The sequence below is a fragment of the Halichondria panicea genome, chromosome 3 (genome assembly GCF_963675165.1).
Source record: "Halichondria panicea chromosome 3, odHalPani1.1, whole genome shotgun sequence".
Taxonomy (NCBI): Eukaryota; Metazoa; Porifera; class Demospongiae; order Suberitida; family Halichondriidae; genus Halichondria; species Halichondria panicea.
The window spans coordinates 1,062,351-1,080,322 of NC_087379.1; the positions used below are offsets into that span (position 1 = coordinate 1,062,351).

A 17,972-nucleotide genomic window follows, 5' to 3' on the forward strand; every position below is an offset into this window, starting at 1 on the left:
TAGTTGTCCAATAATAATTATGGTTGGCCATATATATTATATAGTTATAGGAGTGCAGATCAATATCAGTGGGCAATTATTTTCCTTGTCCCAATGTTGTATTAGAATGCTGTCCATGAGGGTAGTTATGCTGACATTGCAATAGTCAATAAGGGGGAGGGGCTGGTTGCATGCTATACACACATTATATACCTCTACTTATACTGTAACCTCTACTAGTAATTAGTACCATGCAAGCTAGTATAACATGTTTCACTCTAGAAAACAATTATCATGAAAATTTGGGTTATTTATAATTTTATAATTATACCAAAACAATTAAGAAATAGTTGTTGCAGTTCTAATTTTATACACAGTAGATTGTCTTCTTTTGTTACTTCCCCCAATCATAAGGCACTGTGATGGAGACAGTGACACAGTGGCAGCGTATGCTATAGGAGATGGTAGATCACCAACGTAGAGCCAGGAGTCCATCGAGGATGAGTAGGCGTAGATCCTTTGAGTGGCTTTATGTTCACTATTCACTCCACCAACAGCAAAGAGGGTGTCGGATATCGTTACAGGGGAGGGCCGGTAAGACGGTGTGTTGGATATTGTATTCCAGACAGAGTCGGCTTTGTTGGCACTCCCATCATCCTGTCGGTCTGCTGAGATGAGCTTGTCGACTTGAGCAGCACACACCTTGTTTAGATTCTTGTCGTCATATCCCCCCATTAGGTACACTGTGTTGTTGTAGACAATTCCTCTTTGGTCACGACAAGCATACGGTAGTCTGCCTGTTTCGCTCCACTGGGAGGTGCTGATGTTGTAGATCTCAACATTATCAGTGCAGTCACGAGAGCCCAACACACCTCCTGCTACGACTAGATGTGTTGGGAGACTAACGACTGCTGGCCACATCCTCGCTGTGGGCATGGGTGGGATCGTCTGTTTCCATGTCTTTCTTTTGTTAAACACATGTACCACGTTGGATGTAGAGAAGGGTAAATCCAGACCACCAACTGCTACCAGTTCACCTTTGACCTCCCCTAGACCAAAATATCGTACAGGAAGTCTGGGCAGAGTTGACCAGACGTCTTGTGGCGGATCGTAACAGTAGACACAGTGCTTGTCATCATCGTCATAACAGAATCCTGCACCATAGTAGACCTTGCCATTGATGGTTACCGCTAGTCCCTCAGACATCTTCACTGGAGCCTCAGAGCACTGACTGTAGGACAACTGAACCTGTAGGGACTGGAGAATACAGAGAGTCAATAACTTGTGTGTTGCATGATTGTGTAGCTTGTAATTAAGAGCATTTGGAATGTATTACCATAGCAACAAAAAATATTATCAGTAATCGATCCTGTGGGACACAAATTATTCTAATTTGAGGGTTATTTATATAATAGTGATTATCATACTGCAACATAATATATTCACAGATTATACGGTAGCCGATTGATTCTTATTGCCGAGGCATCGCAAACAGAATTTTCAGAATACCTTGGTGGAACGTTAATATACACAACAACTTCCATTCTAAACCTAGGCACTGCATAATGTACTTGGCGATCAATTGGAACATTAAACAGTTACCGTAAAAAGACCTCGATTTACAGCGACCCTCTAAAATATGCGACACCCAATTATTATTTTTTTAATGTCGTATTCTGTGTAAAGGTAAATGTAGCCACTCCCTAGCAGTGGCGGATCTAGGATTCTTGAAAGGGGGGTTCCAGGGCTCTGAGCGGGTCAAGGACTGTTATTTTACCTAGTTCATCACTTCTTTGAAACAGTGAGCATGCGCATTAACACACGGAATTTTTTCCTAAAAAAAGGTCATGACTTTTCATAAGCAATCTGCATGCACTACGCTGGAGAGTTTTTAGCTTTCATAGTCACTGAAACTGCACAGACAAAGCTTCGCAGGACTAACAAGGACTAAAGGTAAGTGAGAAGTGCATGTGAAAGCTAGTAAGAAAGGAACAACTTGCTAACTAGTTGCTTGAGCCTCCCACTCATTTCTTTCCCAAAGGGGGGTTCAATTGAACCCAAAGAACCCCCTCTGGATCCACCACTGCCTAGCATCGATTGTAGCCCACTGGAAAATCAGTGTTTTTAAGCGGCCTGAAATCAAGGCAAGTAGACTCTGTAAAGTTACCTCCAATTCCCTCTAAATATGCGACACCAGGACTTCAATATAAATGTTCAACCTCTGGCTTCGTAATTATTAAAAAGTGTCGCTTTAAATCGAGGTCTTACGGTACTTACTTCTATTAGAGTGGTGATACAATAAGAGATATGACAGTCATGTTTAGGTGCAGTGGCGTACGAAGCAATTTCTCAATGGGGGGGGGGGGGGGGGGCTGTAGTTTTTTTAGTGTAAGGCTATTTACATAGTATAGCTTGGATAAGTCATCTCTACCCGATTATACGCCGCAGACGCATTTATGCGTCATGTCGGTATGACGCCATAGACGCATTTTTGCGTCAACCGCAGTAATCCGGCTTCTCTCTGCTCTAAAGAAACCATGTACCAGGGAGCGGCTGCTGCTATTTTAACGCTACTACTACGTCCAGTTACTGTTCAGGTAAGTATATATGTAGTCAAAACTTTGTACTGTGCAGAAAATATTTTGGCAATACACGCTTGAATATGTAGCTAGTTTACAAATTAAATATTAATTATTGGCATGAACAAACACTATCAAAAAATTATATAGAGCTACTAGCATGGCTAAGAGGCCACACTAGATCAGTGAGGAGGTGCTGCATGAAATTGTAGGCTACCCACTAGCTCTGGGACCTGCACAGATTGACATAGAAGACCCAGTAGCCAGAGTACAGCAAGGTAACAGAGATGTGCCAGTCATGGAGGGCAGTGATGATGAGTTTTCTGATTGAGAACAGTTTGGAGAGGAGCTTGAAGGTAAATGCAACAAATAAAATGGCTTCACTCAATGTATAGAATAAAAACAAGAACATCAAATACCCGGTACAGTACAACAATAATTACAACATTAAATTATCAAAAATGTAGATCTGGATAGGACATCGACACTGCATGAGCTGACCACTGTTGTGAAAGTCCTACCACCAACGTCAACCTTCCTGTACATGGCATTGTCAGTGCGCGTGTATGTGTGTAAGTGGATTGTGTGTGTGTGTGTGTGTGTGTGTGTGTGTGTGTGTGTGTGTGTGTGTGTGTGTGTGTGTGTGTGTGTGTGCGTACGTGTGTGTGTGCGTGTATGTGTGTAAGTGGATTTGTGTGTGTGTGTGTGTGTGTGTGTGCGTGCGTACGTGTGCGTACATATGTGTGTGTGTGTGTGTGTTTGCGTACGTATGTGTGTGTCTGTTTGCGTGCGTGTGTGTGTGTGTGTGTGTGTTTGAGTGTGTGTGTGTGTGTTTGTGTTTGTGTGTGTGTGTGTGTGTGTGTGTGTGTGTGTGTACGGGAGTGTTTGTGTATGCTTGTATGTGTGCGTGTGTCTAACCGTGTATTCTACTCTTGACAGAGGCGACTCCAAGGTACTCCAAAAGGGACCCAGTGGCAGTGCATAGTGTGACAGCAAAGTATCAGCAGTAGCCACAGACATTAGATACTTTTTATATCTATTGTTAGTTACGCAAAGAATTATAATCGTTACTGATGGTCCAAAAAATGTTTTTCAAGGCTCGAAGAACAAAAGGCGAGGCTATTATTTTACTATTCAAGGGCTATATATAATTACATAATAGGTTATACACACGAGTTCTAAACATAATGTTGGGGTAGTCAACAAACATAATATGTACCCTGGCTCACCTCGCTGCTACTGCCACTGTTCCTCTGTTCACTGTACATACGTGGCCCCACCTCTGATTATTGGATCCAGCCACACCTACACGTAGTGTACGTATGTACACAAAGAAGGCTAATCAATGCTGCTTAGCACTACCAATTCTAGATACAACTACTATCTACTATGTACAGTCAGTACCAGACCATAGAGCTTCTAGCGATTCTACAAACGCATGCAACAAGTACTGTAGCAACTACAACCGGTTGTATTTTTAATATTAATTTTATGGGCCTGATTTTAAATAAATTGAAGTCTATAATAGGTGATGCAGGTCCTAAAGTAGACTCTAAACATTCAGTAGAGTCAACATACAGTTTAGGAAGCTTGTACTCACCTTTTTACCACTGCCACTGTTTCTCTTTACACATAGCTGCCTCAGGTTATAAGCCACACCCAGTACCTTGTGTAGCTGCACAGAAAAAGGCTAAGCAACGCTTCTCAGCACTACAAACTCTACAGCTACGTCCTATATACTTACTACAATAAGTAGTAGGCTGTATGCTTCTAGTGTATCTAAAAAGCCATGTAACAAAGCAGTATTATACGTAACTACTACTTACCTTGACAGAAGCAGATCACAGCCAAACCTTCGAGATAGTAAGCGATTCGGGCATCATCCTGTAGATCTTTGACTGGTCTTTCTTCCTAGTCTAACTTGCACAATCAAAAGTCGAAGCGCTTTCAAGTTATGAACAGTTTTCTAAGAACTGATTAATTTGTGCATTTTTTAAAAATCAATATGGCTGCGGGGGTGTTTCCGCAACGTGACGTCATGGCGTATAATCGGCTACTTAGAAATATGGGGGGGGGGGGGGCTCGATCCAGCCACTGCACTTAGCTATAGTGGTACAGTGTTGATGAGCTCACCTGTGGTTTGCTGGTCAGGTAGTCCCTGGTTTTGGTGAGTTGGTTGTTTAATCTCTGAATGGTGGTTTCCTTCTTCTGAAGGGAAGTGTCCTTGGAGGCAAGCATCGAATCTTTGTCAGCAATAGTTAAATCTTTGACAGAAATAGTGGAATCTTTGTCTGCTAAACGAGCTTGCTCTTGTTCCACTTGTGCAGTGAGATTGGTGACATCTGTTTCCAGTTGAGCTATTTTCGTAGCTTTAGATACAAGCTCGTTGTGAGTGTTGGCAATTTGTTGCTCCACCTCTTCAGTGAGTTGCTTACATCGAGTTTCTAACCTAGCAATGGTAGTATCTTTAGAATTCACCAGTGCATCTTTTGTGGCAGCCAATGATTCTTTGAGCTCCAATTCAACTCTGAGATTCTCTATCTCCACAACTAGTTGATCAGTTTCCACAGAGTGCACCAACTGCATACGCTCGACAGTGTTTTCACTTACTTCCTCTTGTCGTCTTTTCTCCTCCGCCAGTGCCTCGTTCTCTCCTGCTTTCTCCTGGATTGCCGAGTCCTTCCTCACAACCTCCTCCTCAAGCTCCCTCTTCTCTGTCAGTAGGGCACTCACTCGCTGGAGCATCTCCACTCTGTTCTCAAAGGAGGGAGGGTGTTCAAGTACCACACCCACCATCCGACCCACTATCTCCGCTGCTCTAGGCCTTCGCTGAGGGTTGTTGCTGAGACAGCGCATGATGAGGTCCATCAGAGGGTGGTCTGGGGAAATCTTTCGAAGAAACTCTTCACGTCGTTCAGCTTCCGTCACTGGTATCAGTCTGTCAGGATTAGCAGGATCGATTCGTGTCTGGCCGATACTTGGTAGTGGCCACTCTGCTGTGAAGGTGTGAATCATCATGATTCCAAAGGAGAACACATCCACACTGGTGTCATAGTGGGGGTTGGCAACCATCACTTCGGGGGGCATGTACGCTGGGGTGCCAGGGGTCTCCGTCATTCGACTTACTTGAAGGGGGGTCAGGTTCAATATTCGAGCAACCCCCAGATCGGATATTTTGGCCGTCATGTTGGTGGACAAGAGGACATTGTTGGCTGAGAGGTCTCTGTGCACAATGATTGGTGTTTGGCCATGGAGGTAGACCAGGCCCAGTGAGACGTCATGGAGGATGGAGAAGTTAATCTCATCGGGGAGAATACCGTAGCGCTCGAGACAGCTAGTCAAGTTGGTGGGGAGGAACTCCATGACTAGGATGGGGAACTGAGAGCCTTCCTCAAAACAGACTCCCAGAAACTGGACAATGTTGGGGTGCCTAGTTTGACTGAGCAGGTGACACTCCTCCAGATACCTTCGTGCTGCATGCCCGATTCCAGTCTCGTAGAGAACTCGGTAAAGCTTCTTGCCGGCACATTTCAGTCCTCGATACTCTAGCTCCATGACAACAGCGTTGGAACCTCGTCCAAACTCATTCTCAGTGATGTGAATTTGTCTTAGAGTGAACTGCTCAAAAGCTTGTGGATTTACAGCCATTGTCTTCGTTACTGTGGGAATAAATCATAAAAATAGGAAATCCAGCTAGAGGTATATAAAGTCAGCTTTGAATTATTGCATGCATGGAATGTTACTAGCTGCCTTACAGGACCATATGTAGTCACAGTCTTATATTCTTACCTGTAAAGAAAGCTGAGCTTGATATATCTATTGGTAAAGTTGAGCAACCAAAAGCAGAGCAAGCTAGCAAAAGGAGGTGTGGCTCGTACAGATTGCACATTATTTAGAATACCACAAATCAAGGGATGAAAATGTAAGGAGTTAGCTAGCTCTAGTGCAAGTGTACTCACCTAGATCTCCTTCTCCCCCTCACTCAGTCTGGTGTGTGGAGATGTGGAGGGTCACTTCAAGCAACTGTTTAGCAGAGTCCAGAGCATCCTCTCCAAGAACAAAGACTTTGAGGTAGCTACATACAATGGATGCACACACTCACTGCAGTGCCAGTGCATTTATTGTCCCTTTATGTAGCTGCTGTTGTGTGTTGGATCTTTCTTTAGCTCTGACTGCCAGGAGGAGTGGAGCAAGTATCGGGAGGGGGTGGAAACAGGTAATTAAACGATATTAAATCACCTTCCTCTGACATTTATTACACCCCCATGCACAGTGCCTCTACCGACGTTCATCCTTGGCCCGTGTTGGACTGAGCATGGCCAGTTCTATGGAGACTTGTCACGTGATGGAGGAGAGCTTTGCCCCAATGTCACATGTCTAGGTACAGTGTATGCATGTTGTTAACCACTCTATCAGTACACACACGAGTCACACTCCATTACAGGTCAGCGTGGAGTGTACAGTGCGTCCAGTGGTCTGAGGGTGGCCTATCTCAGTGGGAGCTACCAGGGGAGGACCTATCAGCATCAAGACAAGGGAGATAATCTATTGGTCAGTTCTCTTCCCAATCACCTGGAGAAGTTGTTGAACTAGTTTTTGTTTCTCCCTCTAGCGACCATATTTCACTGACTCTGATGTGTCCTGGCTGGAGGGTCAGTGCAGTGGAGAGGGCTATCGTGGAGTGGACATTCTCCTCACCTCTGATTGGCCCAGGGCAGTGGACAAGTTCACAGTGGCTCCTGTGAGACCTAGCTCCCAGTTATTGTAGGATGGACCAGTACCTTAATAATACCTTATGCTCATGCAGGACGGACTGGACCTGAGTGCAGTGGGGGCAAAGCCTCTGAGTAAACTGGCCATGTGTCTCAAGCCACGCTACCATTTTGCAGCTCTACACCAAACCTTCTATGAGAGAATACCGTACAGGTACAGTACGTCCATCCCTGTATGTTTAGACTTAACGTACTATGGTATTTTCAAACATTTTTTTTGGAAACGAGCGATGATTTCTTTTTTTCGGAACTTGAAAGGCTTTTTTGTTTTGTTTGAAAATTAATGTGATTCAAAATAACTCTGTCGCTGAGTTTTGGGTGAGATCCAGAGGGGGGATTTTTGCTGTTTTCGATCCAACCCTACTATTAGCACTACATAATTACGATTTAACGTATTGAAAGGCGTTTTTCTAAATATCAGAAAATGAATGTGCATGATTTGACCAACGCAACTAAAGTTTTGACCCTTTAAAATATAATTATACATACATGTACATCCTCATCTTTAAATCCCTACACAGTAATACCTCCACAACTTTTGATGCTAACTGTATTGTGCTTCATTTCATGCAGGAATCATAAAATCCTCCAAGGCAAGCCACATCATGTGACACGATTCTTAGCTTTGGCTCGAGTGGGAAATCCAGACAAGAAGAAAAGAGTGAGTTGAAATCATTCTAGTCCCATTAGTATATGTTATTAATGATGACATCATCTTCATACCTGCAGTACCTGTATGCATTCTCTGTCACACCCATGAGCTCCATGGACGAGAAAGAGCTGACTCAGCAACCACCCACTGCAACCAACTGTCCCTACACAAATCTTTGGTAAGGAAAATTTCGTATTATCTCATAATGTCTAGCTATCGTTGAAGGAGCAATAGTTATACTTGTAGATTGTCCAATTTTCCAAACAAAAACTTGCGTTATGTAGCACTCTGAGAGTCCTATCTCTAGATATCACCATTTGTGTTATAGTTCAATCCACCATGTTTGCTGAGGTCAAAGTTTATTGTGTACCTACTCCCACACACTGTGCAGAGGGAGTCTCAAGAGGAGGCTGGGCCTAACTTCTTCTTTGATCAGAGGCTCTTGATTCAGCTCATCGCAAACAGAAGAGACAACAGGACGGAGGACCCCCTGCAAAGAGACGACCCCCTCCCCGGCCCAGGGGGCCGTGCTGGTTCTGTCTGGGGGGCAAGGAGGTGGAGAAACATCTCGTGGTCTCCATCGGAGATCATGTGAGATAGAGTGTGTTGTACTTGCTAATACTGCACATACAAAATACAATGTAGCTCACAAATAGCAGACCACTAACAGTTTGTATTGTACCCTATATAGACGTACCTGGCTTTATCCAAGGGTGGGATGGTACCAGAGCATGTGCTGGTCCTACCCATCGGTCACTATGCAGCCTCCACTGACGCACCACCAGTGAGTTCATGTGCTGTGTGTACCACTGCTGTGTGTGTATAGTCATTGTTTGTATTGTGGAGAGTATGTTTCCATGCTCTGTGTGTACTATTTAGCAGTCTGTAGTGGTCAGCCTGTAAACAGGCCACCCTCTATAATACAGCCAGGTTCATGGGCCCCAAAGTCTCCATAGCATGTGTTTGGACCTGTGTTAGCAGACCACCTCTTTAGTACAGCCACTGTTGGTCTGCCCACTGTGTAAGCAGAGATCACTATACCATATATCATGCATGTACACTGTGTGACCTGTGCTCTATTACTGTAGGAGGTTTTGGAGGAGCTTGGAAAGTTCAAGAGTGCTCTGAGGAAGTACTTCAACAGCAAAGATCAGTCGTGTGTCATTTTCGAGAGAAACTACAAATGACAGCGTCTTCAACTACAGGTCAGTACCGTCAAGGCCGTATTATCATGTGATGTGATTGATACTGTATGGTTGGTGTGTTGAGATTAGGCTACAAGGTTTTGAGGGCAAACAGAGGAATGTGATTTCTCTTTTCAATGGTTCAGAGACTCTTTCAGCTGCCATAACTTGAATTCTGTGTATTCAATTTCAACGGTTTTATGATTTTACAAGAGGCCATCTAGCAAAGATCGTGATTTTATAGGTCTTATTTGTGAAACCATTAGCATTCGCAAACTTACATAATTATGTGGAAACATTGTATAAATACGGTACATGTTAGTGTGTGTATGGTAGATGTGTTGACTGATAGTTGTGTATGGTTAGTGTGTGATGGTAATGGTGGTCACTGTAGGTTATTCCAGTGACCAAGATTCCATCTGATGCTCTGAGACAAGCCTTCATAGATTATGGGTGGAGTATGGGGGTGTGGCTTGAGACTGTGCCCAGGGAAACACCACCCTCAGAGGTAACACACTCACATCATAGCTGTACCATGTTCTACGTACCATTCTCTAAGCCTTTTAGTGATCAATACTTGATTTTGCTACACACACACACACACACACACACCTCTCCTCCCACACCACATGCACACACACACACACACACTGATACTTATTTATTTTGACTAATGCCTAATGCTAACTCTAAGAACATAATGCTATCTACTCCCAATAGAAGACCAACATGTACACACACACTGACACCGGAATATTTAGCTAATAGTATATGAACCAGCTACCAGAGTCATGGTCATGCAACCTGTAATTAATTAATGAGCCTTTCCCACCCATAGGCCGATTTAATACCCAAATGTAGATAACGAACAGCCTGACCCTACCCCAACACATTATGCATAATATATACACTAGAACCAAGCTATGGTACATACTATAGGTCAAGTTATAGGAACCAAAAAAGCTGTTGTGATTTCACCCACCCACACACACAGACAACTAGAACTCTGTGGTAAAAAAAAATAATGGTACATGTACATAACCCTCAGTAGTAACACCTTGAGGGAGCCTTAAATTAAAGCTCACATGATCCAAGCATTCCATATAGAAACAAATGGATAAAATGGAGTGTAACCAAAAAAAGTCATCTGAAGCCATCCAGTAAGTAAAGCAATATTTGGCCTTTATGATATTACCGTATAGCGCGAAATTTTCGAGGCACTTATATTTCGTGGATTGGCCTCTAAAAGCCATTTCGTTGCACAATGTTCGCGGAATGACTGCTTACCGGAAGCCACGCCTTTAAATCTTGCACGTTATAGCAGGTAAAGAACGATTTTCGTGGACTTAATTTTCGTGTAGGATTGCTAACCCACGAAATCCACGAAAATTAAGCCCCTCGAAAATTTCGCGCTATACGGTATTATGCTGCACTTGTATGAATACATAAAACTAATTATATAGCACATGTCAAAATCCTTAATTCTGTATGCCCAAGAAACCAGCAGCAACTTAGCTCACGTGAATCATCGTAATGACAACGTATAGACCACCCCCACTAACAAGTTTACCCATAACTACTGCTAGAATAGGAAATAATGTAGTAATGAATGTTACATGATAATTATAGTAATGCCATTTGTTGGCATTATAGCAAATCCGGACTCCATAGGGAGTGGTTCCGCCTATTCTGTAGTCGACCACGGGTCGGGAAATTAAAGGAACCGAAACCCGTGGCCTGACGAGGATCAGATTAGGTTCTCCCCTGATGACCGGTGCATTCAATAAACCGAGAGCAGAAGGCATAAGCCTACTAACCTCGCACTACAATAGATACTATAGCTCTTCCTGTGTTCACATAATAATTATGTACTATTGGGTAGTTTAGGGTCATTCGCAACACCCACGTGCATTTTATAAACAGTCACCATGTGACTTAACCTTAGCACAGCAAGCTAAGCTACCTATTTTATACCTACACAGCACTTTAAATTAAAACCTGTTATACCAGAACAATAATTATATAGATAGACTATAAGATCGGATTACGCGGGACCTGTTACAAGTGAGTGTTTCTCTCTTTTCTACTCTTAGGCTGAGTCAGTAATTATGTGTCGGAAAGCCCGATCCCACCTCCTATACTTCTGTATATACCATTCTCAAACACACACACACACACACCTCTCCCACACATACACATACACACACATACACTGGTGCCCATACTTCCTGGCAGAGTTTGAGGGGGGAAATGTGTTCATAAGACCATTTTCTCACCAACTCACGCAGACAAACAACCAGATCACTGAATATAGGTTATAGTATGTTTCTACTACTGTGAGCTCATGAGGTAAACAGCACTCTCAAGTGAGTAGGTAAGAACATATCCATGAGTCTCGTCACACCGACAATGCACACCTCTAACCTTTCTATTGCATACTCAGCAAATGTCTCTTCCACAAATCTGTCATCCTACCTATCGAGTGAGCACACAAACTGTTCTAACCACCAGCCAAAATATCTACTCCACCAATACCAACGGCAGTACCAACAACAATACTGGTAAGTTAATAGTCTCTATCTCTTCTCCTGCTTCTTAAAGCTGCTCGTATTAATACAGTATCTAGTACAATGTATCAGCAGCTACTATACGTGTGTATAGCGTGCTCAACTAACCCCCCCCCCACACACACACACAGTGGCATATGAGAGCAGGACTCCCTCTGCTGCCACTGTTGCCCACAGCCTGCTCCCACCTTCCTCAGCGACGCCCTCACAGTCCTCTGACAGTACAAAGGTCAAGAAGTACGAGAGCATGAAGGTGGAGGACATTGAGAACTAAATCACTGACACTTGCAAAAAAACAAACATTAGTAGTGTACTCTATTTATTCTTGTATGAAAGAGCAATGTTGTTTTGTCGTAGCGATTATCTTTAGAATCCGATAGTCTAATTTAATGTATAATAATAATATTAAACATTCAATAATAATTATTTGTGTGTAAATTAATGTCTCAAGTTGTGATTGTATAATAATGCGTACTGTGTGCAAGATTCATAAGCAGTTCGACTGGTACATGCATGCACACTATTTATATACAGCTAGCTATAATTATACGTGTTTTTCAACGTACACATGTATATACTCAACTCTTATTAAATTAATCCTATAATTATTATTAATGGATGATAATAATTAATTATAAGAAACTTTTTTAAAACATTAATTTGCTATTAAAAAAAAATTGTAAAAATAAAACTACTAAGTGATTGTGAAGGAGAGATTGAGTGAGGTCGGTCCGAATTAAGTGATTCAGCAAAAGTGTTCTATTTGAATGTGAGAGCTCCTACTAGGGCAACTCCTAAGCTGATTGCAGCCACTGTACATGTGAGCCAGCGAGTAGGGTGGCGGTTCTCAGCTCTCTGGTTTTCAGTTCTCTCTTTGGCTTTCTCAGAGGCATCAATACTCACTGCTCCCTTGATGGCACCCTGGATGTGGAGAAATAAAAGTCAACAAAAAATATAAAACATGCAGTGAAATACAGTAGTCAAATACTTAATCTACACATGCATACAACAATCTCTTACCCAACCGCCATGCTCGAGAATCCACTGAGTGAAGTCGTGAAGAAATGTCGTCTGCCATCCAACGATACTGTCTATCAAGGGAGTCTTGTTCTCTTCATACAATCGTTTCGCTAGTACGCTCGTGAAGAACAGCAGCACTGCAATCTTGCCCCACTTGATGTCGTCTACCATGAGCCTGGAACAAGAGTTTTGATATTCAGCATAGAGTTGTTGGTGAGATATGTCCAGCGTCTTCACTCTGCCCTCAATTTCTTGTTGATGCTTCAGTTTCAGGTCTTTACAGCAAGTTTCCAGCATTGAAATCGCATCTTTAAAGCCTTTATTCTTCGCAAGGAGATCCCTCATAAGCTTGTCGTGGCTGTAGATGCATTTCAGTTGTATTCTGTCTTCTTTATGCTGAAAGCTTTCAGCATAAAATCCACGAGGTGATGGCTGATGGCACTGCTTTGGGTTTTGATTTGGTGAAGGTCATCTCTTGAATGGGCCATAGTTGAAGGAGACTGGAGTGGAGGAGCGAGTTAGATTGGAGCGGAAGTTGGTTGGTCGGGATAACATCGATACACACTAATACAAAGAGCCCTCCTTATATAGTACACCCATAACCAAAGAATTTGTGGTTTTCTCAACGTCCGGTGTTATAATTGAAATATGAATATCATTAAATATCATTAGCACGGTAGTGCTAATAGGGTTGGGTCGAAAACAGCAAAAAGGCCCCCTCTGGATCTCACCCAAGAAGCAAGACAAAGTTATTTTGAGTTTATATATCTGTTGCCCATATCATTTGTGACATTTGTGTGAAATATGAACTGAATTGAACATTGTATGAAAAAGTTATAAGAACAGCAAAACTAAAAAAACAACCACTTTTTGTTCATCTTCTCCTCACGTTCATCAGTCAGATAATCTAGAGAACTGGAGGTCCACAGGACAAAGTAATGGCACCGTACTGTTCTCAATCGCCTTGGGTAGTGCAGTAACTAATCTGTTTTCCTCGAAGTTAAATTTGCTAGGGTGGAAGCTACGCCCTCTTTAACAGGTGCAGAGTTGAGGTCGCCATTGTTTACCTACTGAGCATGCTCAGACATAGCAGAAAGCATGGCCACACCCCTCTTATCTTAGCAACCACTTGAGGTCTATAGCAACAGTAGTGTTTTGCACTGTCGATTCTTACCGCTCCAGTTAATGCTCGAAAATTATGTTGAAGCTCTTCATTGCATTCTGAGCCTGCTCTGTCTGGGCTTGTAATAATAAATTATTGCATGCATAAGACCAAAAAACTTATGAAAATTATCATAACAGACACAAACTGCAACAGTGCAAATAAAAATTCAGTACAGTTGCTAGCTCTTTTTTATCGGCATAGTAAAGGTAGATTGCCACCTACTGAAGATATTTGATCTAGCTAGCACCATAGATAAATCTATGCTAGTACCTGTGAAGAAAAATTGTAGGTACAAACAAGTGTAAAAAAAATTTTTGAAAAAAATAATGGTGAGAAGTAGGGTTGCATGTTGGATGAGCCGCTGGCAAAAGGATGTGAACAAGATGGGTAACCCTAAAAGGAACGCCCATTAGAATAGACACAAAACGTCATTACTTAAAATATTGTACGTGGTTTCTCAAGACCACTTTAATATTAACGCATGCATGCAGTGAAAAAAGTTTACAAACAAGTGCAAAAAACATTTTGTGAAAAAATGGGAAGAGTAGGGTTGGAAGAGCATGTGCACTGAAGTAACAAAAAGTTCGAAAACAAGATTGTGGGTTGGTATAGTCTTGCATGCTCCAACTAGTTGGGGGTGGGGCACGATCTTTAACAGTTGGGTCCAGCACTACTTCGAGTTTTGGGTGGGCAGGGCTCATCTGTAGAGTCTCAAATTTATTACACCATGTGTTTCGGTGCTGTAACAGAAAGAAACGTTAATTTGAAAAAGCCTCATTCAAATGTGTCATTAGCTATGTAGAAACACATGCAAGTTGATGGTCAAATAGGTGATCAAGCGTCTCAAATAAAGAAAGAGGTGTAATGAGAAGTAGTGCTGGACCCAACTGTTAAAGATCGTGCCCCACCCCCAACTAGTTGGAGCATGCAAGACTACGTACTATACCAACCCACAATCTTGTTTTCGAACTTTTTGTTACTTCAGTGCACATGCTCTTCCAACCCTACTCTTCCCATTTTTTCACAAAATGTTTTTTGCACTTGTACCACTAAGGAATGTGCTTGAAATTGCAGCTCTGCACGTGCAGGCTCTATGCGCATGCGCCTTATTGCATGCAAAATAAAATTGACAAACACAAAATTAATTATTACTGCAAGATTCCTTTAAACCGAACCAAAAATGATAAATATGCTTTCATACAAAATGTTATTGTCCCTAACAGTTTGTGGTGACTCTTTTCTGACCAGTGCTCTCATGTATCTCCTGTGAGGGTGGGGTATTGTAATCATGGTGACTTTATTAATCACTTACTCACTGTACTTGGTATCGTCTAGCCTCCTTCACTGGCCTCACTCTCACACATTTACTCACTCACTTGTACTTCTTGTACTTGGCATTGGCTGTCTTTCTTTCCTCTCCTCCTTGTACTTCGCAACATAGGTTTACTGTATCAAGCACTGCCAGAACAATGCTTGAACTTGTGAGTAGACCAACCTACCCCCCTCAACTTCAATTGTAAACAAAAGATAAACAAAAGTTCCTATCAAAATAATGGCACAATATAAGACTAGCTGGTTACATTATCGACTCACAGAATGTTGAGGTTCTCCTCCATAATTCTCCGTAGCACAGTCTCTTCGTCGTTCTTTACTTCCTCCCTTGAGTCCATCTCTGACCCTCCTTCAACAACCCCTGCCAGCTCCTTAGCCTTACCACAATATCTGGGGACATAAATAACTACATGTCTACAGAGGATTTTATATGCTACTTAAATACAGCCACTGTTAACACCTCATTCACACACTGTGGGTATGTGTTTACTTGCCGTTGATATAAAATGTGTATCAATCAATCTGAAGTCTTCTAGCTGTATGGGCTTAAAAAGAGGCCTGATTCTGAAAAAGCACCACTTATAAAATATAGATAGCCAACGCTTTTTCCTAAAAACAGAAATGGACAATGTGGACCGGAAACTAATTGCTGATTTATACACACCGTATGGTAGCACAGCAACAGCTACTAAATGCATCTTTGAGGTTCCTAACTTCAATAATGGCCTCTGTTTTGATATACCTTGCCAACTATCCTGACCTTGGCATTCTGAGAGAGCTGCAGTGATGGCTGTATTGTACGAGTGCCACCAGCCGAGGTACTGGACCAGAGAGATGACGCTGATGGCCACACCCACAACCACTCGGATGTCCAACTGGGGGGGTCACTCGATGACGGTCGTAGTGATAGTAGTGACGGTACACTTGCTCTGTGGGGGGGCAGTAACTTATTGTGTGAGTGTGTGTGGTTGGCGTACGATGCGAATGATGCTATTATAGCAACTATTTACTTCCTAAGAATGCATCTCTCTATTTATTTACTGATTCACTCCGTATCCTAGGTGATTTCCAGTGATTACGAGCCATATTTTACTTCCCCCAGGGAAGTATGGAATATGGCTCATATTTTTACTTCCTACAAGCACTATTCAACTTTTGAATCATCTTGACAATTTGTACACAGTAAAATAGCAATATAGCACGCACAAAGTTTTTGTAGACTAGATGTATGTTGTGCTATTGTCATATTGACCTGAGCTAGCTAGCAGTCTAAGCTCATGAGGCTTGAAACACTGCAGTTAAATCCTTGCTCTGTGTTTCTAGTCAAGGCTGTGGCGCAGAGGTACTGTACTAGGTAGAGGAGTACAGTGCATGCAGTGTTGGTAGACTTGTGCAATGCAAATTGAAAACGGCAGCTGCTGATATTGGTGGGCGGGTCTGGTCAAAGTTTATGGCTTCCAGTAGAACCTAGCTGCTTGGAGAAGTAGCTAGCTCTCATACTTGACAGCTATAACTGTTCTAACTGCATATTCTGAGGCACAAAAGTGACTGTGAGAGCAAGCTTGACTGTCTCTACTGATGTTCAAATGACTGTTTTGCTGTTTTATCAGTAAATAAATCAGTTGTTGACTGGTTGCCTAGTAATTATGGTTTATAAACGCCCTCGGCATTGGTTGGTTATAAGCCATAATTACTAGTCAACCAGTCAATAACTATAACATAACAACTCCATTAGTATAACTATCCAATTAACAGGCAAACAGAGAACTGCCATTAAAGTAAAGTTATCACCAATTGCAGGGGAAGTGTCTCTAGTTACTAGTAGGTAGTGAGTAATAACTACCCCCTAGCCCTGTACCTACCAGGGTTCTCAAGCATGTAGTCATAGTTTGCTCTCTCCTCCTCATCCTTCAGTATCTCGTAGGTCGTGCTGATGAGCTAGAACCTCTCCCTAGCGGAGCCCTCAGCCTGGAGGGGGGAGTGAGGTATTAGGGGCACACAAAGAAATGGAGAGTATAGTATTCATTTCATGAGGGGAGGAGGTACATACAATGTGTCTACACTGTGCAATTCACTTTACTATCATTAGATAAAGTTGCAAAGCATTTTGTGATGGTTTAGGACTAGCTGTATATCTACTGAGACTATTTAACCAACTCTCCCTCTTCTGTGACCTTGTTCTTGTCAGGATGGTACTCCAGTGTCAGGTGTCGATAGGCTCTCCTCATCTCAGCCTGTAACCAAGCAACAGTGTGTGAGCACAGTCAATAGCTCCACATGTACTTACAGCTGTGACATCTTTGTCCACTTGAAGAACTGCATGTAGGGAACGAGAATAATTATCAGCTAGTCAGGTGTTGGCCTGGATAATAGGTAGAAACGGCTCATACAGATAATTATACTGATACACCTGTTTCTACAAATCACAGCATCTCTAGTCAGCTCTAAAATGATTTACATGCATTGAACTAGCTGCATGGCCAGATCTAATAATCCACAACTCCAACCCCACACACTCTGTCAATAGTGAGTGTAGGGACTGACCGTCATAGCAGCTCTCTCTGCCACAGTAGAGTCCCTCCAGGAGACCAGCAGCACTGGAGAACAACGCTGACAGAGCTAGAGCACAGGACACCAGGAGAACAGTTAGTGTCTTCATCAGGAGAACTGTCCATGAGCTTGGAGGCCGGAGGGTCGTTTATGCTGACATTGCAATAGTCTA

General features: G+C 42.5%; 5 protein-coding genes and 2 long non-coding RNA genes across 14 annotated transcripts in view; 3 read left to right on the plus strand and 4 right to left on the minus strand.

Annotated features, from left to right (window-relative positions):
• LOC135333352 (dnaJ homolog subfamily C member 25-like) overlaps positions 1–17,929 on the minus strand; it is a 32,825-nt gene extending 14,896 nt beyond the window's left edge. The window contains exons 1-3 of the mRNA XM_064528330.1: positions 17,795–17,929; positions 17,538–17,566; positions 17,404–17,484 (exon numbers count right to left, since the gene is read on the minus strand). Of these exons, the coding sequence (XP_064384400.1) occupies positions 17,404–17,484; positions 17,538–17,566; positions 17,795–17,909 (225 nt within the window). The 5' untranslated portion in view covers positions 17,910–17,929. The remainder of the gene's footprint in view (positions 1–17,403; positions 17,485–17,537; positions 17,567–17,794) is intronic.
• Positions 1–17,972, minus strand: part of LOC135333311 (mitogen-activated protein kinase kinase kinase 21-like) — a 101,566-nt gene that overhangs the window by 13,325 nt on the left and 70,269 nt on the right. For 2 of the 7 annotated variants that reach the window (XM_064528270.1, XM_064528271.1), the window contains exon 6: positions 16,011–16,179. The gene's annotated coding sequence lies outside the window, so the exon portion shown is untranslated. Of the gene's footprint in view, positions 1–15,048; positions 15,183–15,230; positions 15,641–15,992; positions 16,180–17,972 lie in introns of those variants that run through there. The other 5 variants (XM_064528273.1, XM_064528275.1, XM_064528276.1 and 2 more) reach the window with 5 other exon arrangements.
• Positions 251–6,430, minus strand: LOC135333291 (probable serine/threonine-protein kinase CPE1738). The gene is made up of 3 exons (XM_064528218.1): positions 6,348–6,430; positions 4,692–6,217; positions 251–1,236 (listed from the first exon to the last, which is right to left on the minus strand). The coding sequence occupies exons 2-3, from the start codon at positions 6,204–6,206 to the stop codon at positions 319–321; spliced, it is 2,433 nt and encodes an 810-aa protein (XP_064384288.1). The 5' UTR covers positions 6,207–6,217; positions 6,348–6,430; the 3' UTR covers positions 251–318.
• LOC135333381 (uncharacterized) lies at positions 2,482–4,558 on the plus strand. The gene is made up of 3 exons (XR_010393841.1): positions 2,482–2,914; positions 3,026–3,130; positions 3,498–4,558. It is a non-coding gene; the product is annotated as an uncharacterized LOC135333381 (long non-coding RNA).
• On the plus strand, positions 6,299–7,249 carry LOC135333369 (CWF19-like protein 1 homolog). The gene is made up of 5 exons (XM_064528350.1): positions 6,299–6,480; positions 6,545–6,629; positions 6,696–6,774; positions 6,832–6,939; positions 7,003–7,249. The coding sequence occupies exons 1-5, from the start codon at positions 6,473–6,475 to the stop codon at positions 7,149–7,151; spliced, it is 429 nt and encodes a 142-aa protein (XP_064384420.1). The 5' UTR covers positions 6,299–6,472; the 3' UTR covers positions 7,152–7,249.
• On the plus strand, positions 9,079–12,203 carry LOC135333385 (uncharacterized). Of its 2 annotated transcripts, XR_010393847.1 has the most exons (4): positions 9,079–9,187; positions 9,561–11,540; positions 11,610–11,727; positions 11,865–12,203. It is a non-coding gene; the product is annotated as an uncharacterized LOC135333385 (long non-coding RNA). The 2 variants fall into 2 exon arrangements; XR_010393846.1 differs by having other exon boundaries at positions 9,561–11,727.
• Positions 12,362–13,239, minus strand: LOC135333362 (bcl-2-like protein 1). The gene is made up of 2 exons (XM_064528342.1): positions 12,754–13,239; positions 12,362–12,654 (listed from the first exon to the last, which is right to left on the minus strand). Exons 1-2 carry the CDS (start codon positions 13,096–13,098, stop codon positions 12,493–12,495), a joined length of 507 nt encoding a protein of 168 aa, XP_064384412.1. The 5' UTR covers positions 13,099–13,239; the 3' UTR covers positions 12,362–12,492.